This window comes from Scophthalmus maximus, chromosome 16 (assembly GCF_022379125.1).
Source record: "Scophthalmus maximus strain ysfricsl-2021 chromosome 16, ASM2237912v1, whole genome shotgun sequence".
Lineage (NCBI taxonomy): Eukaryota > Metazoa > Chordata > Actinopteri > Pleuronectiformes > Scophthalmidae > Scophthalmus > Scophthalmus maximus.
Genome location: NC_061530.1, coordinates 15,853,225 through 15,878,649, shown reverse-complemented (window position 1 = coordinate 15,878,649; position 25,425 = coordinate 15,853,225). Strand labels below are relative to the sequence as shown.

At 42.9% G+C, this 25,425-nt stretch overlaps 1 protein-coding gene across 2 annotated transcripts in view; it reads right to left on the bottom strand.

The window, feature by feature from the left end:
* dock1 (dedicator of cytokinesis 1) overlaps positions 1-25,425 on the bottom strand; it is a 156,985-nt gene that overhangs the window by 94,199 nt on the left and 37,361 nt on the right. For both annotated transcript variants that reach the window (XM_035613879.2, XM_035613880.2), the window contains exons 18-27: positions 24,945-25,128; positions 20,428-20,525; positions 18,203-18,292; positions 17,013-17,113; positions 16,783-16,911; positions 14,549-14,657; positions 12,068-12,138; positions 8,640-8,746; positions 4,401-4,528; positions 1,969-2,064 (exon numbers count right to left, since the gene is read on the bottom strand). In XM_035613879.2, the coding sequence (XP_035469772.1) occupies positions 1,969-2,064; positions 4,401-4,528; positions 8,640-8,746; positions 12,068-12,138; positions 14,549-14,657; positions 16,783-16,911; positions 17,013-17,113; positions 18,203-18,292; positions 20,428-20,525; positions 24,945-25,128 (1,113 nt within the window). The remainder of the gene's footprint in view (positions 1-1,968; positions 2,065-4,400; positions 4,529-8,639; positions 8,747-12,067; positions 12,139-14,548; positions 14,658-16,782; positions 16,912-17,012; positions 17,114-18,202; positions 18,293-20,427; positions 20,526-24,944; positions 25,129-25,425) is intronic.

Genomic DNA, 25,425 nt, shown 5'->3' with positions numbered 1-25,425 from the left:
TACCTCTAACTCTGTGTAAAAAAGGAAACTGCACGCTGAATATTATTCAGGTACTTAGAAATGTCAAGGCAGTCATGTGCAGTGGGCCACCTTGCCACAGAGACGGCAGCCGACAAAAGGCAGGGGGTCAGCGGGGACAATTAAGGCGAGCTGTGTACTCTATAGGGTGGCGAGGCAGAGGGCAGCAGCACATGTACGTATATAAAGTAAATAGTTTGGGCGAGGGCCACCGGAGGTCATGGATAGAGCGGTTTCATTAACCAGAGAGGCAGCTGCTCTGCCGCAGTTCCATTCAGCTGCCACTGAACGCTATTTCACCTACAGTGGGGGGGGGGGGGGGGGGGGGGGGGGGCCTGAAATGGATACACTTAAAATAATACAGCGGAGAGGTGACCTGCCTTCATGAGTGTTGATGGCCTTTTAGTCTAAGTGGCAGGCAAGTTCCATGTCAGATTTAAAAGAACCCCACTGCAGTGGAAAAAACAAGGGAGGGGATGGCAGCTGCTCTAACAGCTTTTCTACCAGCACGCTCCAAGTTCTAACCACGTGTCTGACAAGGGGAAAAAAAATGCAACACACCGAACTCTCTGACCAGGAGCCAGGCTGGACAATGCAGCTTCCCTGGCATAACAATTGACAACAGCAATTGGAGAGACAGCGAGGGAGAGTAAGTGGGAGTCTTTGTCCCTCCAGGAAGCTGGCTGATGGAGACGGAGCCGCAGGGAGCTGGCTCAGCTCGACTCACAGCTTCATCAGCTTTATATTAATCAGTGTGATGCACACTGGCGCTCCGACACACAACAGAGAGCTTCCGATACGAGCGGTGGGCTCGGTGCTTCGCTGGAATACCTTTGGACAGAGGGAGCGCACAGCAGCTCCAGCGACTCTGCCGATCCCAAATCACTTTACTGCAACTCAGAAAGAGGAGAGTAAGAGAGGACACAGGGGGACATCGTACGAGTGCCGCAAAAGTTTTATGGTACCGTGACACAACAAACACAAGCACTCTCAAACAAACACTAGATGATTAGTGTGTGATAACTCTGGGCACGTCAGCTTTATTAAATCACCACCTGGTGCAGCTACAGCGACTGGTAATAAAAGTGGATGAGCTTCCATTTATACAGGTGACGCCGCTTCGTGCAGCTCCGCAGATGGAGAGGATGCTGCATTCCCACACGAACACAAATATGACAAACTACCTGACATGGGGGAAGAAAGGATGCTACGTCAACCAGCGAGAGTATCTATATCCTCAGGCAGTATCTTTTTTTCTAAAACTTACTTGAGATCCAGACCTAAATCTCTCTCTTCACAAGCAAAATTGAAAACGCTATCAATTTCCCATCACAAGTACAAACAGCAACTGGATGCGATAGGAAGTCAAAGGATCCAGAAGTTGACTTCCACGGAACTCTTGGGGCTCGTGAAAATGGACGAAGGAAACCGCAAAAACTGAAATGATGACTGATAAATACATTAATTGCAACCCCGCTCGAGCGGAGTGTGAGAGAGTGTGATTGGGGGCGTAATTAGATTACAGCACAGGAGAAATGTTCAATTAAGTGAGGGATCGGGCACATGAACGAGTAAACACAGACTCAAAGAAAAAAAAAAAGCCTGAAGAAACAGCAAAGGCAAAACACACACACACACACACACACACAGGATGGCACTTCGCTGACCGGAGGAAGCTACAGTATGAGCAGATCAAAGCCACTGAGATCAAGGTTGTGTGAAAGCATTCGGCCAAGTAGAAGTTGACTTTAATGATAGCTTTGGAATGGAATTGACGTTGCAGTGAGCCTGTGGGAGTTGTGCTCCTTTTGGTGCATATGCCTCTGGATTTGAATGTGTGTGTGTGTGTGTGTGTGTGTGTTTGTACAGTACAAGTGTACATGTGAAACTAGAACTAAAACAGAGTTTTTGTAGGGCATACAGCTAATTGTTGTAGAGATCTAGACTTACGATGTGAGGGGACTCGCGGCCCATGGAAATAACCGTCCTGTTAACTGTCCTGAGCAGCTTCTCCATGATGATCTGCACGTGCCACTGGGTTGGACCCTGCAAACAAAAATTATACAGAGACAAATAATATGTCAACACACAAACGAAGGAAGGACACAACAGATCCAACTGCAAAAACCTTCATCTTTGTTTTGATCCACAGTCTGTACCATTGTAGCTACTTCTCATTCAAAAATGAGTGGATCCATCTGTTCACAATCGGATTCGAATGCATCATTGTTATATGACAGTGTTAAGAGACGAGTCTAGACCTTGAAGCCTCGACTCTGAAGTAGTTCAGACCGACACCGTTGGTCATCTTGTGCCTTTATCTTAACAAATAAGTAAATACATCACCGAAGAAGTGACTTTCGTGACTTCACTGTTTTTTTTCCCCATTCAAATAATCTGTTCAGCCTGCCCTCATCAACAAAGATGAAAAATGTGAATCAATCTTATTCATCATCAAAACTTTCAACTGAAAATATTCATTATTACATGTTCGTGCTAAGAGACCTGCCGCATATGACTGATGCAGGCAGAATGACTCATACGTTGCTAATCCTAGCTTTTGGGAGGGGAAAAACACCCTTGGGGCAACTGCACCACTTTCATAACTGGGACAATTTTACTCGGACTTGCTTATTAGTATGAGTGAGCAGAGGGATGTTTCTCCTCCTGTCTACCTGTCTGCTGGGGGAAATCTTCTAAGCAGACCGAGCTCCGTCGCATCAACCTTAACTATCAATAATTAACACAGCATTTTCTGAAGTTGGGGGGAAATTAAACACGCAAGTCACATACACAGACGCAAAATATTCACACAGTCACTGGGGAGGATAAACTATCTGAGGAGGGAGTTTCAGATATCGCCGTCTAGTGCAGCCAGTGTGACGCACCATCATTTGTGAAAACTCACATTATTCCCAAATGGTACAGGGCTGTATTCAATTCCTATGCAAAAAGATACAGTCCTGGTTTCGTTCCTTTGAATCTGGCTATCTGAGGGGGGAATATATAATGAGATCCTCATTCCTAACAAGGTTTAAGTCGCTTGATAACTTGGAAACTCCAGTGGACAGACGTATCCACGATGGTTTCTTTTATATCATCTTCATTTCCTTATCTACATGCACATTAAATTCGACGACGGAAGTGCGGAGAGCCACACAGACACAGTATGTACAGGAGCCAGGCAGTGAGAGGAAAAGGGCGATATATGCACGCACGACGCGGTGTGTTAAAGCCCGAACAAATGGGCGTGGTGGATAATCCCTCGCAGAGTGGAGTGTGGGGGGCCGGGCTGTGGTGATCAATGGTGAGGGGGCCTGAGGGAGGATGTCAGGAGTCAGGGCATGGAAGAGGATGAAGCACACCCAGGAAGCAACTGAGTATCAGTGCGTGTGTGTGCGTGTCTTTCTGTAGTTGTGAATTTTTGCCCCAAACCATCTTTGTGAGGAAATTTTGGAAAAGTGAGGACATTTCCTGCTGTTTGAGCAGTAAGACTAACCCTAACCCTAGATTAGGTTTAGGTTAGGAAAAGGGTTGGGTATGGGCAAACCATAATTGTGAGGACATGTACCTCATTTATCTTTGTAAGGACCATGATTCAAGACGTGGGGAGGGAGAACATTTGGGGAAAGTCGGCCGGTCCTCACTTTCTGACACACCTTTCAAAGGGCTGTTTGAGGGTCAAGACTTGGTTGTATGGTCAGGGTTCGAATTAGGTCACGGTTAGGGTTGGGGTTAGGCAATTAGGTGTGATGGTTAAGGTCAGGGTAAGGGGCTACGGAATGCATTATACCAATCATTGTCCTCAGTCAAATAGAAGAATGCAGTTGTATACAAGTTTTACTGGACCAGAGTGAAAAAAATATGTTTTTGCAAAAACGAGTAGACGTTTGTTTTAGTTTTTCGGGAGGGGGGGTTCTCTGAGACTGAAACAAATTAAATGAATTCATTAGAATAACAATGATGAGATTTACTCATAATGACAAATGTATTAAATTTGACATTTACATAAATAACTTTGTGAATGACTGCTCAACCTTATCATTCAAACTACATAATTACAAGCTTTTCTGGGTCTTAAACACGAGGGGGGTGGGGCATAGCTCATCGGCATGTTCTTGGAGCATGTTGAAAATTGTGATGGATTACTGAGCACGGCCAAATTCAGGGGGTAGTAAACAGACACCGCTGAAAAATCTGCTTTCGGGACATGCACAGCAATAAAATTTATTAAGTTATTAGTAACTATTTGGGAAAATAAGCACAGTTAAAATATGATGCTTATAAATTGGGGGGGGGGGGGGGGGGGGGGGGGGGGTGGACGGATTCCCTTGTTATGCTTCTGTTTATCCCAGAGGGAAAAATAAGTAGCTGAGCCTCACCACATCCTTCCTGTAGAGCACCTCCAGGATGTCACTCAGCAGCTGGCAGCAGGCCCTCGGTTCCTCCCGCTTCTCCAGGTGGAACTTCAGCTGTTCTGTCATCAGCGGCAGGAGGATCTCACGGCAATCTGCAGGGACGGCAGCGAACAAACACACACACACATTCACGAGGCCGCTCAACATGAGGAGCAGATGATAGATCGCACGAGGCAAGAGCAAGCATATGCTCTCGACACACTGTAGATGTCGACGCACGCATCTTGTTAATGGCTTCCTCGCCGCTCAGGGGATTAAATTAAAACAATGTAAACAGTGAAGATATTTATTAAAATGTGGCAAAGTTTTAAAAAAATCATAAGTTACTGCATGAATGTCATGACAATAGTCAAACACAGCCATAATATTTTCACAGAAAAAAACTATCAAAAAACTCCTTTGAAATAATCAGGAAGTTGAAAGAAATTCAAAGCACCTCATCTATCACCACCCCAGCAGGTAACACCTGTGGCTGTACTGGTGTGAAAATCAAACCTTTTAATTTTGTTTTAATTCAACACAAACAAACAAAAAAACAATCAAACGAACCAAAAGTTAATAGTTCCGCGAATTTCCATACATGGAGGTTAGAGAATTCGGTTGGCAAATGGACATGGAGGACAGAAGCTATAAGCCAGAAAGTATTTTCCTGGAAGGTAAACCGAAGGCAGTCTACCATAAAAATTGTCATACTTTTTATTAAACCTTCTGATTCCAATCTTATTGGCACATGTGTACATGTACGTGTGTGTTGATCATATTTAAGGCATAGAGTTCGACTGCTTCAATTAGAATATGGGGAGTAACGGTTAGGGGCTTAAGTGAATGTTTTATGGATTTATAGAGAGGAAAGTGATCACAATAGGTTTCTATCTAATGCTACATGTAATATACTATGTAAATAAAAATGATACGTCCTCTACAAGCCCATAGAAAGATATATGAAGCCTGCTCTTACTGAAGGGCGATATTTCTCAAACAGAAAAGTCTGAGTACTGATATTAATGTCATCTTAAAGGTCCCATATTGTTTTAGTGTTGAAAACAACAAATATATATCCTTATGGATATGGCAACTTCAAATAAAATATCTAATAAGTAAAATATGGGACTTAAAGAAAATAAGAACAAAAGAGCAGTTCACTGAGTGAAAGCGTCACTGATACTGTGGCAGACCACACAAACAGCAGCAGTCTTCAAATAGCAACAGTTATATTGACAAGGTGGAGAGACATCGCCGCTCCAAATGGCCACCCAACAATGGATTCCAATTCAAAATCAATACCATGTCTCTGCTTCACATATAACGGTACTGCTTTAATAAGCTCATCAAAACAGAGACACACACACAAAAACAAAGCTTTGCCAATTAGCGATAGAGCTCAAAGCCGAATGACAAACAATACGCGGGGATATTGAATATGAATCCAATCCGAGCTCCACCTTCTCCGATCGCACCATTATGGGACTGCATGCAAAGTTGAGCAGTAACGGGTGGGGACGGACGGAGAAAGGAAGAGTCAATACTTTCATCCCTTCATACAACAAATTCCAAAGCTGCAAAATCTGAAATCTTCAGATCTGGCAAATCTTGCATAGCTGCTAGTCTGCTCTTAATAATCCAAATGCAAAATTAATTATAGGGAAATAATAAGCCTTAAAATAGTTTATCAAATTAAATATGGCATCCATGTGAAATCACTGTATTAAGATTGTGTATTTCAAAGGGTATTGTAGTACGTTTATGTATTTTTCCTCAGCAAATGTCTGTTGAGAGTCATCAAAATCCAGAATCCAGAGTCTTCAAAATCCAGAATATGAGGACAATCATTATCCACGGCAAATTACCCGTGAAACAAACCAATATCCTTTCAGGAACTGAAGGTTTGGATACGTGGATATTGTGTCACACTGGCTTTGATAGATGAAAGCTTGCAGAATCACCAAAGTCATTAGGATCTATCCCGATCTATCCATTTCCCTTTGGACCAGTATTCCACCTATAGACTCTGCCATCCCTAATAATCAATTTGCATTGTGTGGAGTTTAATACCTTGTTTTTACAGGGCTTCAGTCCTCAATCTCTTTGTGCTTCCTCCAAAACTCAAAACACACACACACAGACACAGACTCCTAAACGGACATAGACAAGGGAGCAGCACATACATGCTGTACATACATACACACTCAGTGACTCACACACAAACACACTAGTTGCAGGGTGGGAGCAGGACAAGCAGACTGGAACTATCTAGCCGGGCCATGAGTGCCCTCCACAAACTTCCAGCGCAAACAGATTTTAGCCGCTGCAGTGATTTTGCCCTTCAACACAGAACGCTACAGCAGCTGACACATTTGTTCTCTCCCAATGAGACCATTTGCAAGTGATTTATGCATCGGTCGCACTGTCTCCTTTTATATCATCAACAGTGGAGGTGAGACAACCCAAAATAAAATAAAAAACTTCCCTCTTTTCTGAGTTCATTAAGCTTACATCTGCAGCAGGGACCTGTGTATTCGCACTGATCAAATTCAACATACGGCATTTCAAAATTTAAACTTCATAGATGAAACCCATGGAGAAAGGGATGTCATCCTATTCTCTAAAATTGTCATTTAGAATAGACATATGCCCATCGGGGACTGAAAAATACTATTTCAGGAAAATGCTGCAGCATAGAAACTGCCAATATGTTAATGATTGTGCAGCCTACAGGACAGAAAACACATCCATCAGTGAACACATTCAATGCATAATGATGAGCATGTGTAGACGGCAAAGGAACCCCATATTGACGGTTGAGTATCAAGGTAAATGCCTCCGTCTGGATATTCATTTGCTCCAAGAATTTCAGTACAAAATTTTTTCCTTTCAGGAAGGAAGAAAATATGATGATGAATCAGTCCCGATGTGCCCCATGAGCGAGGGCATTTGCGCTTAAAACTGCTTGGCTAACTTATTTGCTCATTGCAGTGGTAAGTATCTGTACTAAAACATCTCAACATCGAGCTCAACTTCGTTCTGATGTGGGAAGGATATAGATTCACTTGGCAGTTAAGATCTCTCCACCACCGGTTTTCCCCTATTTGAAAACACACAAGCGCCTCAAACACTACTGGAACCGACAGCTGAGCAGCGGGGCCAGTCCATATCTACATCGCAGCAACAAGTCCCGCTGCTGATCAGCAAGCCACACACACTCGCGCGCATCAGGGAGGCCGGCTGGTCCACAATTACACCAACAGATCAATAGTGATGACCGAAGCACCAACCACACGCTGAGCGCTGCCCTTCACTAAACTGGCCAAACCACCGATCAGATAATTTTATGTCGCTAAAGTATGAAAGGGCTGGATCATTAAGTTGAAGGCAAAGACATTTACACTGCGCCGTGTTCAATATCAGAGATTATTCAATATGGCAAAGTTCCCTATTACACCGTGTACAAATTCATTAGTGAACTAAATGTCTGCCGGCGACGGAGGCAGAGAGAAACTGTTGTCCACTATCTCCTTTACATTCGTCGACCGCTCTGGGGCATGTGTCGTCCCAGGCCGCCACATTTAATCACTGTCGCTATTCTACTGGGCTGGGAACTTTGCATCTAATTTACCACAAACAGACCAGTATGTGTGCGTGTTTGTCTCTAAATCCAACCTAACATGGGCCTCAGAGGACCGCTGCCTCAAGCAAAGTGCTTGGCCCGGGACCGTCACTGCAGCAGGGCCTTGTCTGCAGTTTGCCGCAGGCACAGGAGGCTCAGGTTCTCATTAGGCATCTCTCTACATGCCTTCCCCTTCAGATTGGACATGACTACAACCCGACCTCGGTGTGTCGCTAGTGGGGTGAGGAAAGGGAAAACGAGAACGGAAGTTCCCAGACGTACATATTTAAGGAAGAGGGGATTAAACAGTAAAAAAAAAAGAAAGAGAGAATAAAAGGCAGAGCAGCAGCTTGAAGACTGGGTTGACGGTAATACTGATATTCTCTGACAGACTAGGTGATTTTAGCAGTGGGTATGTTAAACTAACCAGCTAACAAGGGGGATTTCCACTACACCTCACAAGTGACCTTTAAAGTGGGCTCCCACTGGGCTGCCTCGGGGAGGCAGGTGGTGTGTGTGATTGCCTATATTCACCGTGAGCGAAGGTGCATGCGGTGAAGAACATTGAGTTCAGCGTGCGTGTGTGTGTGAGCTCTCACCGTGATGAGTAAAGAGATCACTGTGAACAATGTCAATCAGACAGTCGAGCTTCTGTTTCACCAGGCGACCCGGAGGAACCTTGACGATGAACTCGGTGAAAAGCTTGCTGCGGAGACAATAAGGAGACAAGAAAGGTCAAACTCATCGGGCATCTTCGATTTGACTGTGTCCAACTACGAGCAGTCATTCAAAACACAATTAAAAGGTTCTGCAAACCCTCACAGGTACTTCAACTTATAGCATGAGACAATAGAGATTTGTTGACTAACCCGTAGGAACTGTTCAAGTTCTTTTATTTCTCTGGTACTGATTGGCCCAAAATATTTTTCTTATCTATTATTTTATCTACATTTTTCCTGGATAAATATCCATAAAATGTATTTATATCACAAAATATATCACTATTGTAACATAAAATGTAACTTACTCGTAAGCTGTTTTCAAACATGGAAAATGTTAGAAAAATGTATGAGTTTGTCATTCACATTTGAAGACTGTCCAAGTCAGATGCATTCACAACAGCAGGAAAATTTCCAGAACATTTAGGCGAGGGTTTGGCGTCTGGGTGAACTACAGCGAGTGAATATTTCCAGGGGACTACTAGGAAAAGTTCCGGAAGTGTACCGAGCGACATTTGCTTTCTCACACACAGGCCCCTTTAGGGAAATGTCAGGACTCAAGTGCATGTCTGAAAGAAACTTTATTGGACATTTTCAGCCACATCTAATGGCCTTCAGCAGCAAATCGAGTTTGCTCATAGAAATTATTCATGAAAACTGAGGATTTATTCTTTTCATTAAGCCCCTGAAAAAAATATCCAATGAGCACAAATGGTTGGAATAAGCATGGAATATCAGAGCACTAAATCTTTCAAAATGCATTGAAAGGCAGAAATAATCATCTCATCTAAAAGTTTAAATCTCATTTTTCAGTTTTAAAACCACAGTTTACACTTATATATAATTTAAATAAAATATTGAATCCATGCAGTCATTTTTTCATGAGGAACCTGCTCCGAGTTAAGGTACCTTGCTATGGTTTCATACAATCAAAATTCTGAAAGCCTAAATTACCTCAACAGTTTGAACAAAACAGACAGCTGAGTGAAAGGAAAGTCAATCGAGCACGGCCTGTGCGCCCACACAGTCCTGATGAAGAGACTAATCAGTGGGTGTGTGCGACCTTCACCTCCCTTGGCTTCAGCAGACTTTAATGTTGCTTCTGTGTCTCACAAAGCTATTGACTTAGTCATTCTAATTCTATACAACCTTGCACACCAAGGCACAATATTCAACTTAATACTTTTAAACTAATTACTTTTTTTCTTCTTCTTTTTTTTTTCCCCAGAGAGCCAACATGTAGTTAAGAAAAATCTAAACTATAAGCACTGAGCAGAGCCCGAAAGAAAAATGTATGCAGACGTATAAAGCTCATAATGGTCTTGTCCTCACTGACGAGGGCAGCTGATTTTTATTCTGGCAAACTGAGGCTCAAGGAGAAGGGAAAAAGTTACAGAGAGGAGGGCAAAGCATCTGCTCATTATCTTGTCTCCCCTCGTTGTTACTGAAAATAATAATAGGTGGACATTTTTGGAACAAGTACCTTCAACACAGATACTATATATTATTAACTTCATTGGAACTGACAACCAAGACAGGTAGGATCAAGTAATTATATTAACGTCTATTGATAGCGGTCCAAACTGTCTCTGCAGCTCCACAAACGTGCCAGGTCTGGTGTTTTACTGCGCACTTGATGCTTTAACTCCTATAACTGGGTAAAATATGGTTTCCTTTGGCAGCACAGTGCTGGGAGGGAGTGCAGGGAGGTCATCAGTCAATTATTTTCAACATCCTACAAATGGAGAATTAAATCTGGAGGAAAAAACATTTCCAGTCGAGGAAGCTGTCAGAGCTGAACAGAGGCGTCGTGGATGGTACGCTAGACAGAAAGTACAGGACTTGTTGGTCTTGTGTGGCCCAAAATCTGCTGTGGAAATGGCAGGAACCCAGGGGCTGGATATGGGCAAATGTAAAGGGCTACCTGCCTAGTGCTCGCAAATGAATCATTTCATGGCCTAGAAAAATTCCTACATCACAGTGTCACGGGTGTTTCTGATGATAAAATATTTGCTGGAACAATGGAGGAGTTCCCCTTTACACATTTGCTCAAACAGAGGTGTCTCTTTGTTTTTGACAAATTTAGAAACTAGGAATATGGAGTCATATTTTAAGATCCAGAGAGAGCTCCATCATCATGTATGACCTCATTGGTCTGAACTACATATTTAAATATTATAAAATGTTTGAACAAAACTTAAGACAAATATGTTTTCAAAGAAAACTGTATTTGATAAGCTTTCCTCACATCATTTTTTGTATAATACTCCATAAATTTGGTCATTAATTTGGTCTTTGAGCGGTGTCCTTTTAGAAGACCAGATTAAAAACATTCATGTACGATCAAGGGCACGTCCATGAAGCATTTTTCACAAATGTAATATCATCTCGTCTCAAAAATTAGTTTTGGAACAGTCTAAATTTTATTCATACATTTTTGGCCAAAGGTTTTGAAGGTCATATGGAATTTACAGCCCATTAATTACTACACATGAGAAAACGTCATTCAGTTGAAGATCAGGCCTTTTAGTTATTATGTTCACTTTTGTTTTTACACCTTGGTACTTCACTTCAGCATGTGAAGTCATTTACTAAGACATGCACTAAGCGACAGGCGGATGACATTCACGGTACACGGCATTAACTGAAATGGACACTTGAGTGGAGCGCTCAATTGGTTTCCAAGGAAACCGGAGCACGTTCAACCGGTGCCCCGTCACAGTGCAGCCAGTGAATGTTGAGCTGTTGAATAAAAAAAGAACTGCCTAAGGTGGCAGAGCCAGACAATCGCATAAACAGAGCTTTCAAGTCTTTAAAGCGGCGCAATATCCCTTCAGCTTGTTAGTCAAACATAAAATTTTAATTCAAGCTGGACGCATCGGGGGGTGGGAAACAACTTTTAACTCTCCTTTCATTCCCAGCAAAAAGGACGTTAGAGGCTAAATCTGTGCTCTTTCATTATTGAGCCACTTTCAGACATTCTCCAAAGTCCGGACATTTTCCGGGACTTTTCCAGAGGGGCTGTATGTGAGAACGCAAATGACCGCAAATGTTGCTCCGGACATTCTCCGGAGTTCATGTCTGAAAACCACTTAGCTGTTTTGCTGGTGTTGGAGAGGCCTTTCTAACACATCAGTTCAAAAGCCGTAGCCTATGATTCAAATACATTTCATACTCAAACATATTCAGAGACACCTCCTGCTGTGTGGATGCGGGGCACTGTCATCCTGCTTCCTTTCATTTCTCAGAGCTTTCAATGTAGACGTTTCTCTGAGATTATAATAATGTGGCACATCATATGAAATTACCTTAGCTCCTTGGGATCAAAGACCAGCTTGACATCATTGACAATGGTGGGAATGTACTTCAGTGCAGCACCCTTGGTAGCAGAAGAACAAAAGACACGCGACGAGATTATTTTCATGTGTAGTTCATTTCTTAATTGATTAATATTTAGTAATACTTGATCCCTTATTATGTGATTCCACATGTGAGGGGGGAATTGAGTGTGCAGCGAAGTGTAAATGAGTTTTGTGGCTTCATTAAGCTTATTCTGTGTCCTCCTTCTGTTCAACAGCTGATGTATGGGAGCAAATCTGTTTCACCAGACTTTGAAAATTAAAAGGCATTGAATTTCTTCTACTGTATTTGTGTACTGAATTTTTTTGGAGTACACTTTATCAATCAATAACAGACAAAACTTACAAAATACTGCTACAACTCCACTTTCTATTTACAAGCCAACCAAAGAAACTACAGCTTTAGAACTCCTCTGTAGTCTCTTGCTAGGTGCACGTCTTGATTTATTTGTATTCAGTCTCCTTGAGGGCAGGGAATGGTGTGAATCCTAATAAAATAAACTGGGGACGAAAGGAAGACCTCCATTAATGATACTTTGACAGACACAGCCAGATAGGATCTGCATTCACCCATCGATACTATAATAAAGTCATCAAGTGCTTGCACCCGGTGGCTGATTACGGCGCCGACCATTAATAATGGGATTGATTAACCGAGCCGACACTTTCCTCCCTAACTGACTGCTGCTAAATGCCAGCCCAGGGTGGGTTGGGGTGTTTATACAACATCTGTGCAAATTAGCAGCAGTGACAGTCGATCTCACAGAGGGTTTATTGGCCGTAAAAAGACTAAGCGCGCTGGACGTCGCCTGCTACAATGCACCGTTTGTGATTGTGCGTGGTTTATTTGTGAAACTATGCAACGGATAATTAGGCAAGGTTTACGTGAGGTTGGTTGGTGAGAAAGGGCTTCAATGATCTCTACGTCCCCCAGCAGAGATTGAATTCAGAGCAAAACAGGATATTTTACTTAATAATTACGGATACAGACATGACCTGGAAATGAAATCCACCTTTAATCTGCTTTCATCTGATTAGACTTTTTTTATTTAAATATGCGTAGCTCAGCACCTTCAGCCCACTACGCAGTCAGAAAGAGTTAGGGAGAGTGAAACATGCATTTCAAAGATGCTTCAGTAAGTAAACCTGGCTCTTTCCGATGAAAAGCAAACTCCATCTGTTTACTCACTGAAGAGGCCATTTGTGCAGAATTTGACTGGTTTTTTTTTTGCTTTTTTGATCTGTTTTAGGCAACAACCAAACTCTTACTTGTTGTGTGGGACTGTGTACTGTTAAGTGCCACACAGTCACCAGAAGCATGTGTCTGCGTGGGTGTGTTTATCAAAGTTTTCCTCTGCGCGAGTGCCACTACGTCCAGATGTTCACCGGGATTCGGATGTGATGTATGCTGGGGACCGCTCATTAGCTTTCCACCCGTCACCGCGCTTCCACAAGGGCGGACTCAGGGAAGGAACCAGGATTTCTTGCTTTCATGCCCGTTCCTCAAGATCAGTTTTTAATTTACCGACTGTAAAGCTAATATCTCACCCAATTACACAGCAACTGACTCCTAATTGACTCCTGAGCTTCTCCTACGGTTGAGTGTGCACATGGATCTACTGTAGGTGTGCCAATGTGCACGTGCCCAGTGATTACGTTATCTCTCTAAGCATCGGCGTGTGTAAATGAGCATGTGTGTGATTTGAAAATATATATTTGTATATATATATGCGTGTTTGTTTCAAATGTGTAGTCACACAGTTTGACATTAAGGAAAATAAGATGGAAACACAATAGAGGGAGATTAAAAGCAGAGGGGGAAAGGCCATGAAGTAAATACCTTAAGGAGCAGCTAAAGAGCAGAAGGCCAGAGGAGCCCCAGACCACAGGACAGTCAGGGTCAGAGTGAAAAGGGGAGAGGAAAAACACAAACACATATATACAGGCGCAGACAGCCAAGAGAAACCAACAGAGGACAAACATACATGTGTGGATGGAAGATAAATCTGAAAGGCAAGGGTTGAAAAAAATATATATATTCCTACATATTCCTTTAATCATCTATTTAATTATACATAATTTTACATTTATGTGCAGCCCTACTTTTCGTGGAGAGAACATGAGATTGAAGAATTAAGAAGTGACAAAGGTGAAGAAAACAAATGTGCAGGACATAGAGACCATCAATGGGCAGAGGGCACTAAAACGTTTACGTCTTAAAAAAAGCTGCGAACAAGAAAACACGTGCATCTCCGATTACAGAGCGTGTCATCCAAAGTAAATCACGGCAGATTTATTTACTATTCACGCAGCAGATTTGTTTACTTTTCACGTGGCAGCAGTTATTTACTATTCACACGGCAGCACATTTTCCTTGGCACCGAGTCTCGGTGATAGCATGCAGTCAGACCTGTGTGATATTCAGCCTACCTTCACCATGACGGTGTTTTCTGAATTACTGTGCATCATTTCATTAAAGGATGTGAAAAGGTTCCTCAAGGACTCCATGAAGTCGGCCTCGCCTTTGTTCTCGTAGAGCCTGGGAGGAGACGAAGTAGAGAATTACATTGGCAGACGATCACAAGGCTGTTGTTTGTTTCATCCCCGTGTAAACAGCCCCGCCTGCAGTGGAAAATGACAAGAGTTTGACGAGTCCCTGTTAAATGATTCAAAGCAGCCAACAGAATGGCCCGTGTGCGTTATCAAATGCAAATGTTCTTGGATCAGAACCACAGACATCGCGCTTGCTGCCAGCCAGATTAGCATTTAAAACAACATGACAAGACCCTGAAGCACCTGCCTGCTTTCATGTGGAAACAAATAAAATCAGAAAAATTAATGATCTATGCTAATGACTCTCCTGGAATATGATATGAGGAGCGGAAAGCGAATGCCGTGTAAGGGTTCACTGACTTTACTTTCTAATCTGTCTGGGACTATTATTATTAAAAATGTCTCTTCTGTTAGTTTGGTTGCGTGGAGTAAATGCTGCCCGGCAAATTGTGGCATTGAAAATCCAATGAGCACAGAACGACGGACGAAAAACACACATTTCTACGTGCGTGGGAACACAAAGCAGGGCTTCCTCCGAACACACACACACACACACACACACACACACACGCACACACGCACACAAACACACACACAAATTCAAATGCATTTATTCCACTTGCAGAGCTCATAAATCTCCACAAGCAGGGTATTAACTGTAAATGATCTGCATTGTGCTCGCCGCAAAGTAATTAAGTGTGTCAACCACTCAGATACAAAACAAAAGGATTTGGGAGGAAAAAGCACACTGAAGCAGAGGAAGGCAGGTCCGAGAGGGGTGATTGCTCCGCCTGCATCAGATTTGACTGGCTTTCTTCCACAGAGGTGGGGTTTTGTGATGCCACAATCTCTCACGGGTCCGCAGGTATTACATGGTCCAGGGACAGTCTCCGTTGAGGGTTTTTACAGAAATCATGGGATCAGAGGCATCCGTCTGGCAGAACTCCCGCAACAATTACTCATCGCCGTTTCTCACCTACAGCACCGAGGAGCAGAGCAAGCTCCTGACAGCCACACCACTCTCGAGTCGAGGGGACAAAAACTGGCGAGATTAGAGTGTCTCCTCTGACACTGATGGAAATGTTCTGCTGACCGACAATGAGAAACCTGCTGACGTGGCCAGAACGGGTTTCAACTATACAACAGTGTTTTAATCAACGTTTAAAAACTGAGACGATCAAGCATACCAGATAAATAGATAAATATTTTTACTTTATTGATCCCAAACTTGGAAATTCCAGAATCTTTTAGCTCCGTATCAGGAGTAATCATTGTCCACACCCAAACACCTGAAATTGTGTATCACGCGACCTTTCACGGACACCGAGCATGTGTGTAAACAGGAACTAAATTGTCTACTCTGCAGTTGGTTGCCTGCAAAAAAAAATATGGCTTTCAAACGTGGGCGAGCAATGTTTCCAAACGTCTCCATCTTCAAAAATACAGTAATGTGGACGCCAGGAGTAAGCGCAGCAGCAGTGAAGCGTTTTAAAAAGAAAACGCAGTAATGTGGACGTAGCCACAACTTCATGGTTCAGAGGAATCTCAAACCCCGAGTCGACCTCAGCAACCAACCAAAGAAAAGCGCTTCAACAACTGCACACGCGCAGCACACACTGTGAACGAGAACATCTGAAGTGCAGAACGACGTTGCGGGGGTGAAGTGAAGGACGGAGCGTCCTCTAGACATCGGACAGAAAACCAATCAAACTCTGCACACTCAATTAGGCCAGGATCGTACATCAGCCCCTCGGCCACCAGCGGCTTCATTCCGCAGCTCGACAACATTATCATCCATTTAAACATCCTCACAGCCGGTTATCAATACATCCCTAGATTTTACCTGACGCAAAGGTTGTTTCACCAAACTTTATTCCAAACCGCAGCACCGTACTGTGGATAACAGTCAAAAAAGCATGTAACATTGATTTTTTTCATTCGCTTCATAACGTTACGAAACAGTTGGGCATTTGCGAGTCTTTTTCTACTCATAGACGTCGATGCAACAATGCCCCTGCTGACGGTGCTCTTTAATCTTTGTCTTCTTGATATATATATAAATATTAATCTGTATCATGTGCATATTATCTGTGTGCGCATCAAGGACGTACTGGTTGAAGAGGACTCTGGAGCGGACGATGAACTTGAAGATATACTCCAGAGCCTTCATGGCCTTCAGCAGCTGCTCCGTCAGCTTCTCTGCATTGTCCACGTAGTTCTTCAGAACCTTGGTCAGCTTCCTACGAACACATTCAGACAGACAGACAGACAGCGTGGACAAAACTTACAATCACTTCGTCAAATGCCGAGGGCTCATTTGTAAAGAGTGTGAGTGACTCACATGTACGCCAGTGTGGCGCTGAAATGCTTTCGTATGTAGGTCTCCAAGACAGGGTTAAAGTGCTGGAACTTTCTGTCGGCTATGAGGCCGATTATGAACACCTGTCAGAGAAAACAGACCTGTTCATTAAAATGTAAACCACATGGCTCACGGTGCTGAAAAGTGTCCGTCATTACTCAGTATACTGGAATAAACTGGGAAATTAAACAAGATTCCATTCGAGCAGAAAGCCATTTTTTCTCGCAATTCTCTAGCCAGCGGTTTATGTAGGATGCCCAACAACACAGTTTCTACCTCCTTTCTCTGAACGAGAAAACTGCCTTTCAGAGATGTACCCCATGTTAGGCTATGACATACTAGAAAGGATTCTGCCAGATATTTTTATCAAGTTATGTAATGAAAAACATTCAACGGGTTTATTTTTTATTTTTTGCCTTTCCCAAGATCTTCTTCCTGCTGCTTCCACTCTGCAGGAAACGTATAATGGCAAGACAAACCACTGGAATGAAAAGGCTACCCTGGCATTACAAAGGCATGCAGATCAATACGGCAGGGATTCCACATGAGATGCAACTAACTAACAGTTTGGGAGCTACAGCGTGCAGCGCAGCCATTTAGTCATTTGGACAGTGGCACTTTTTCCTATTGTTTTGGCTCTGTCCAGCAAATTGGATGAAAAGAATATTGAATTGAACTCATTGCCTAAAGTATGACATCCATAGTTAGCCATTGTGGAGAACTGCTGGAGAGGTCTGTCGATATCTGAACTCAACAGCGGAAGAAACGCACCCTCAGGAGGTATTCAAAGTACAAAGTAATTCACTGTCACATGTTTGTGACTTGGTTCGTTTTCTTATGTTACAGGTGCATTACGGTTTGAAGCAATAAATCATGCTCAAACATACCCATCATAAGGAAAAACTATGACATTAATATGTTACCTCATTGATTTACAGTTCTCCCCAGGAACAAACTTGTAAACTACTCTTGAATTACAGCTCAGGACAGAAAACAGGTAGATCCAACAGCAGAGGCGACCATCAAAAAAAAGGGTGCAGCGTATGAAAGACCCTAAAAACACTCACATTTGAATCTGAGAATGAAATGTGTCTAAATGTTTATTTGCGCCAACGACAATCCCCTGCTGGTGTGAATTACTCCGTGCTGCCATCGTCTGCTTCTCAACTCACCAGGGCGTCGAACACCAAAGTGTCGAAAGTGTCACTGTCGGAGTTCTCCATCATGATGTTGAAGAGAGCGTCCAGAGTGTCTTGCAGAAACTAGAATGACAGAGGCGGGACAGTGATGAAATATGGCACCTACACAAAACAAAAAACATGCATATGGAAAGTTTCAGTCTCATTGCAAAATGACAGAACTGCTCTTTCATATCAGTATCAAATTGATGACGATTTCCTTCTGATCGGGAAGGACATCTCATATCCAGCTGGTGACAGTTAAGTGATAAATTAACTTCTTGCACGACTTCAAGAGTTTTTTGAGAAGCGGAAAATCTGCAGCTGGGAATATTGTTCGACGAACCACTGCATCCCAAAGAGAGGTGGATGACAGCTCAAATAATTTTCGTACTGATATTAGTTATTAAATAGGGCTGCTACTGTACATGCAAATATAAAGCGATGTCACTATATAAATCCCTTTTTTTGTTTTAAGAAATTGAAGTCCAGTGCAAAAAAAGGTAACATAAAACATTAGGGCTGAAACTAACGATTACTTTAATTATCGATTCATCCGTCAAATAATTTTTTTGATTAATCGATTAGTTGTTTTGTCCACAAAACATCCATAAAATGGTGACAACTCTCAAGATGAAGTTTTGTTTTGTCAACACACAAAATACATTTACTTTACTGTCATAGATGAGCAAAGAAACCAGAAAATATTCACATTTAAGAAGCTGACATAGTAGAATTTTGACAGATTAATTGATTATCAAAATAGTTGGCGATTTATTTTGTAGTCGATTACCGATCGATTAATCGATTAACTCTCTCTAACCTCTATAAAACGTGGAACAGTTACAACATATTTTGTTCAACTTGAAATATTTTGTATATTTACATGTTTCCAATATAATACTAGCATATAACCATCAGGATGTAAATCCAATGATACTTGAATTCTTCATTCGTCAAGTCAAAATCACAAAAAATATAAAATGGAAAAAAAAACATCAGCCAAACGACTAGTGCTCAGACAACGCTGCGTGCTGCCCATCGAGTAACCTTTACAGCTGTTTACATGAGCCGATATTAGGTTCTATGAAAGACAGTAATAACTCCCCCGTCAGCGGAACCTCAAGAAACAGTAACTATACAACCCTGCGTCTCTGGGGAAACATGCTCCATTTACTCAGCCAATTCCGAGGCAACGAGAAAACAGATGTATAACGTGTCTGAAACGGAGCCTTCGCGCGCGCTCTCTCTCTCTCTCTCTCTCTCTCTCTCTCTCTCTCTCTTGCTGTACCTGGTCTGTCACCGCAGGATGGATGACGTTCATCATGTTCCCAATGACAAAACAAACACACATGCACGGCGAGAAGTGTGACGCACACTTCAATCTTAAGAGCATTCAGAGGGCATGACGGATATGAGGGAGGAGTGGCGTGTTCACTCATGGGGAATTGTTTTTATTTATGGGAATAAAAACTCAATTGGAATCTCTTAAAACCCCACTAGGATTTATTCATGATCTAAACTTAATGCAAATGTCACCTAATTGTGCACAGGCGGCCTTGGAGCGCTTTTCGGAGTGATCGGGAGCTAATGTTGCGGTGAGCGTAATCGCCCCCCCCCCCCCACCTGTGGTTTAGTGAACTGGTCCAGCTGTGGTTGACACATCTGTCGCATCGGATCAAACCTGGTCAACTAATTCCTTCAGACGCGCAGCAATCTGCCTGGCCCCCCAACCGGCGCCCACGAAAAAAAACTTTCCCTTGAAAGTGATTTATTCATCTGCCCCATGCTGAGCACTTAAAAAGGCCTGCATACACTTATGACAGCAGGTCATCTCCTCCCCTTCTGTACGCTGTGTGTGGTGCTGTGTGCTCCCTCTCTCCTCACTCTATACATCAACAAAAAAAATTTAAATAAATATTAAGCAGCATGTTCCCTCTGCCAGGAGTGGAAATTATATGAGAAACCGCTGTCAAGGGGCTGTATTTTTTCAGGAACACTAGCTATTGTGTGTGACTGTATTGTTTATGTCACCAGCTGTTGAACGATCTTTTTTTCTTGTTTATGCTAAAGGCAGATGAATGACATTCACGTTGAGGGATACAAAAAAACGCGAGTTAAGATGATTAGTTTTTCCGCTGCACAGCAGTTTTGTGACTTGGCAGGAAAAAAAAAAAAGGACAAATCAGCACAGCGCAGGAGCGGTTTCACCCTCTGACCTTGACCACCTCGCCGCCTTCCACCTTCATCAGCTGACAAAGGTTCTGCTGCAGGAGGCTGGTGTTGGAGCGCCACTTCAGTAGGCCGAGCAGGTCCACTGAAAAAAAACAAACGGAACAGACTCATTACCACAAAGCAGAGAAGAGAGATGGAGAGACACGTGTGCACACACACACACACACACACACACACACACACACACACACACACACACACACACACACACACACACACACACACACACACACACACACACACACACACACACACACACACACACACACACACACACACACACACACACACACACACACACACACACACACACACACACACACACACACACACCAGTTTGTAAAATTCACCAATAAGGCGTTAGTCATAAATCTCAAACTTTAATCATGAAAAAATAAATCAGGCACACGAGCACGAATCATTATGTGATTAATCACGTTTGGCGTGGAGCTCGTTCGGACCACCTTGGGCAGGTTATCAAATTCAGAGCTTAAAAATGCCAGTGTGTCAATTTATTATGGCATTGTATACCTCAGCTCTGTGAACAGCTCACACTTTTTCCCAAGGGCAAAAAATAAAAGATTGTCTTTTAAAAAGCGGCGACAGCGTTTGCAAGACGTCAGTCGGTTTAGATTCCGACATCAGGGGCTCGACGAAGACGTCTGATGTGTTGTCATTTTTCGGTGTGCTTGGAGATTTACACTTTTCTCTTGAAAACTAGGTATTTACAAGTCAGGGTTGGGGCAGCGACTCATGAAACATTGTTGTTTGCATTATGGGAAATCTTTATATTCTTACACATAACTGAGACAAATGATTGATTTCATTGTCACGAAACAGAAAAACAGAACTGCATATCACATTTATCGATTATCAAAATAGTTTCTGATTAATTTGTGGGGAAAAAATTATTGATTTAACCTGTGAATCTTTTCATTTTCAGGCAAAAAGAGAAACTTTCATCTCGCATATTTGCATGTTGATTGCCTGTCGATTCTGCGAAACACAGAGCAACTCAGCTCAAACGCAGTTTACAGAAAGACCCAAGCCCCGCCTCACACGGCGTCCGGCATCTCTTTTGAGAACTCAGGCGTTCTTGGGATTTCGTTCCTCGCCGCTGCCTCGCTCCGTGTGCCATGTTTGATTGAGTGTGGGAGGGTCAATCAAGCATGGCTACGCGGCGGTGATGGATGCCTGTCATCTGCAAACCTGACAACCTATCAGGGTTCAGTCACAAGCCCCTATTTAAACAACCGGGGATCCCCCTCCCCCGGGGAGATATAAATTTGAAAACTGACACTTTGGCACCTCGGAGAGACAATTGAAATGGAATTGGGATAAATCATAGGGCGGCTCGGCCCCAATGAGACGCAGCTTTTGAGTGGCCACACCGCTGTGTAGCACGTGGGACAGTGAGGCGGCTCGAATCACATAGTGCCTTCGACAAATAACATGCTGGAGAACGAACAGCTGCTTAAAAAGATGCTACAGAACTGTCAGATGGAGAGTGTGTGGAGTGATTACTCCTGGGAGATAAAGTTAAATCGTCACTTCAAAAGTGAAATGCAAAAGCCTCCTCATTACCATTTGAATATTTGTTGCCTGACAAGAGCATTTTTTTTTTTTGTTCATCTTAACCAGAAAAACACAAGCGCTAAGTAGTCTAATAGTTTGTTCTTTTTTTTTTGTTCTTAATGATGATAGCCTTGTATTTGGTTTAAAAGTGGAGGCTTTTTAAACACACTGATGTGAGGGCACGTTACAGCAGTGAGACCCGCCCCACTTCAAAGCTATTTTTTTCAGGAAAAATGTCATTCCAGCCAAAATAGGAACAGGATGCTACATCGCCCACCCGGACCAGTCACCTCTCGAGCTTCTCCTCCAGCCTCCATTTAGTTAAGCACACTCGACAGCGCCCAGGGAAGGAACCAGCAGCCACTTCACACGAGCTCCCAGCGCCGGGAGACCGGCTGCATGAATCGAGCTTAATTAAAAAGAGCGTTTCATCTCAGATGTGTGATCAGGGATGAGGTGTCATGTGTACGAACCATACAGTCTGTTGCTAGGGGCATTCAAGGGCCGTTTTTTTTTTTTTTCCTTTCCTAAGACTTAAGGAAAAACCTCTGCTGAGCAGCCGCTTATGCAAAGATGAATTTGACTCGAGGTGAAGATTGAGACGCTTCGATTCACCGAGGACTGCAGGAGAAGATTATTCTCATTATTAATTCACATGTGGATTTTTTTTTTAATAACTAACAATCAGCATTATAACTAATGGCACTATATTTCCCAGAGCTTATATTTGGTCTATGAAAAAACATTTTTCAATTGCTAATTAGTTGTTCTCCAATCTTGGGGGTTTAATCCTGTCCAGTTGGGTCCTATACTTTATATGGATAATTCATGAAACCTGTATCATTCTCCTAACAGTGGACAAACAGGAAGAGAAGATGATGCTGATTGATTTACTCATGTATGTTATATCCTGCACAGCTACACAACAGTTAAGACAATCGTTCTGAGCTACAAACATTTCTCCCCTGTCGGCTGTAATGAGTGTGGGCAGGTTCCTGTGCTGTAACTGAGACTGCTCATCCGCTGACATCTACACCCACCGGTCAGCGTAGGAGGGCACACATAACTGTATTTAAATGACAACTCAAACCACAGACGAAAATTTAATAACTCACAGAGGGAACATTACTGTAACACAAAACGCCCCCACGTCTTTCACACAATATGTGAAGCAGCACTTTGAAAACTAAATTCTCACCTCATCCTTGAGGGCTAAGTCTTTCTGTTTGGTGTGTGTGCATGCGCGCGTGTGGGGCAACATTTAAGAAAGGATCCAACAAATCAACTTTTTTTTCCCCTCCTGCATTGCCACGCAAGGTCACAAAAGGCCTCTGAATTAGTATGGCAGCCGGGACTGCCACTGTAGACTGATGTAAACAGTTGCTGCTGTTCTTTGTTTTCTTTTAAAGCCACTGTCAAGTGAAAATCGTGCATTTCCTAAATGTCACCGCATTAAGCTCATACAAAAAAGTTGCTGAGATTGATCCTAAAACAATCAAGTCCCACAGTCTTGAAATGAGACGAGTGACACAAAAGTCACAGCATGGGAGTTTAAAATGTCAGATACCGAGGCCATACTGAATGAGGCTCACTTGTGTGATGGCACACAAGTGTGGCTGGTATTTCGAAATGTGTATAATATGGAGCAGGTGACAGCGTTGCCAGCAACATAAGCTTGGCGACGCTGTCGGCTGCTCGACTCTGCTCGTCTCCCTCCTCGGTTCCAAGCTGTCGGAGAGTCACACGGGTTTTAAACAAAACTTCCAGGTTGGCCGAACACATTTGGAAAATAATGGACAAAAAGGTAAAAATCATTCCTCAAAGTTGTAAACATTACATCACGTTTTACAGACTAAACCCCCTGTTGGACTAGGAGGCTCTTTTTAAGGGAAAACATATGGATTATTAAGCGAGAGCTCTGATACTGCTACAGACTACAAAGTGCGCGGCGACACACACCATCAGTTTACTCAAACAGTTCACCTCGAGCATTTTCTGTTCACTCCGCCGTTGCTCGACTATTTAAAAGTATCTTCGCATTACCGTTAATAAAAAAAACATAAGGGTAGGATGCACTTCTTATTCAAACCGGGTCCTGCTTTGGACTCGTGAAACAATTCATTTCACTTGCAGGTAAAGTCAGTCTGACTTTATTCTCACCCAGTGGCCAAATAAAGAAGAAAAGAAAACATCATCATCTTTCATTTTGACTCTAACTAAAATGGTGACTCAGTCCTGCATACTAAAAATAAAAATAAAAGAAGCACAATGCATCAAGCTCAGGGGAAAGCATAGCAGACACAAAGGGTTGTTCCGTTTAGAGCAACTGTGAAATCACAACCACTGACACAGCTTTTCACACGAGCCACAGTGTTATGAGCACATTCTGGAGATACCAACATGTCCAAGAGGGTTTACAGAAATGTCTGATGGGATTTGTAAACATGTATGAAGGCCGGAGGGAACTCGAGAGGCCAAAATCCTCAATCGATAACCCACGAGGAACAGATTGGGGATTTCCTTTGCTTAATACGAGTAGATATTCTCGGCACACAAGGAAATAAAACTATAAACTCTGTCCTCGCTCAGCAGAGGTGGACACTAATCTCCAGACTGAGATCGATACATAGAGGGAGAAAGTGGATGAAGGAAAACCTTCCGAGTGAGTCCTACATGACCAGGTGGAAATCTTTAAGTGATTTATGATTACCTAGCATGAATGCTCCATCTCTCAGTCAAGTCACAGCCTGTGACCCAAATACTGCTTTTAAAAGCCAGGGTCTACCTGGCTAAAATATTCTGAAATATCTTTTTGTCATTGAGAGCTCTTCAGGGATAAAAATGATGACACCATGGTAACAGACAGCGTGGGGCAAACTGTTGGGAAAAAGTATGAAATTATAAATAAGAATAGAAAGGCTCTTACCGTTCTGCGTAAGCTTGGTGGAGCAGACCAGGGTGGCGATCTGGAAGGAGTCCTTGCTGATGGTGCAGTTGCCCAGGTTATGGGTGTTTTTGCCGGTGGTGGAGTAGCCCTTCTCTTCAAGCTCCAGCTTGGTGGCAGGTAGGTTCAGGTACAAAGAGGAGTCTTCCATCTTCTTTGCCTCCGCCTGGTTTCCCCCCGGGACAAGATTGAGTCAGTACAGGAGCAACCTCACCACTGTGGCAGTTCAGGGAGCGCACTCGTTTTCACAGAAGTACATAAATCCATATCTGCTGTTTATGTTGTGATGAAGTGTAATGCTCTATTAGTGTGAGATGGTTTTTCTCTTTCTCCGTTGTGTTTAATAATCACAGGATCAATTTTTTTTCCAATTGAAATTTTCTGCCAGTCCTGAGAGCAAAACCAAAAACTCTTTGCCAAACGGTAACCTCGACGAAAAATTAAATAAACAAGAGAAAGAAAA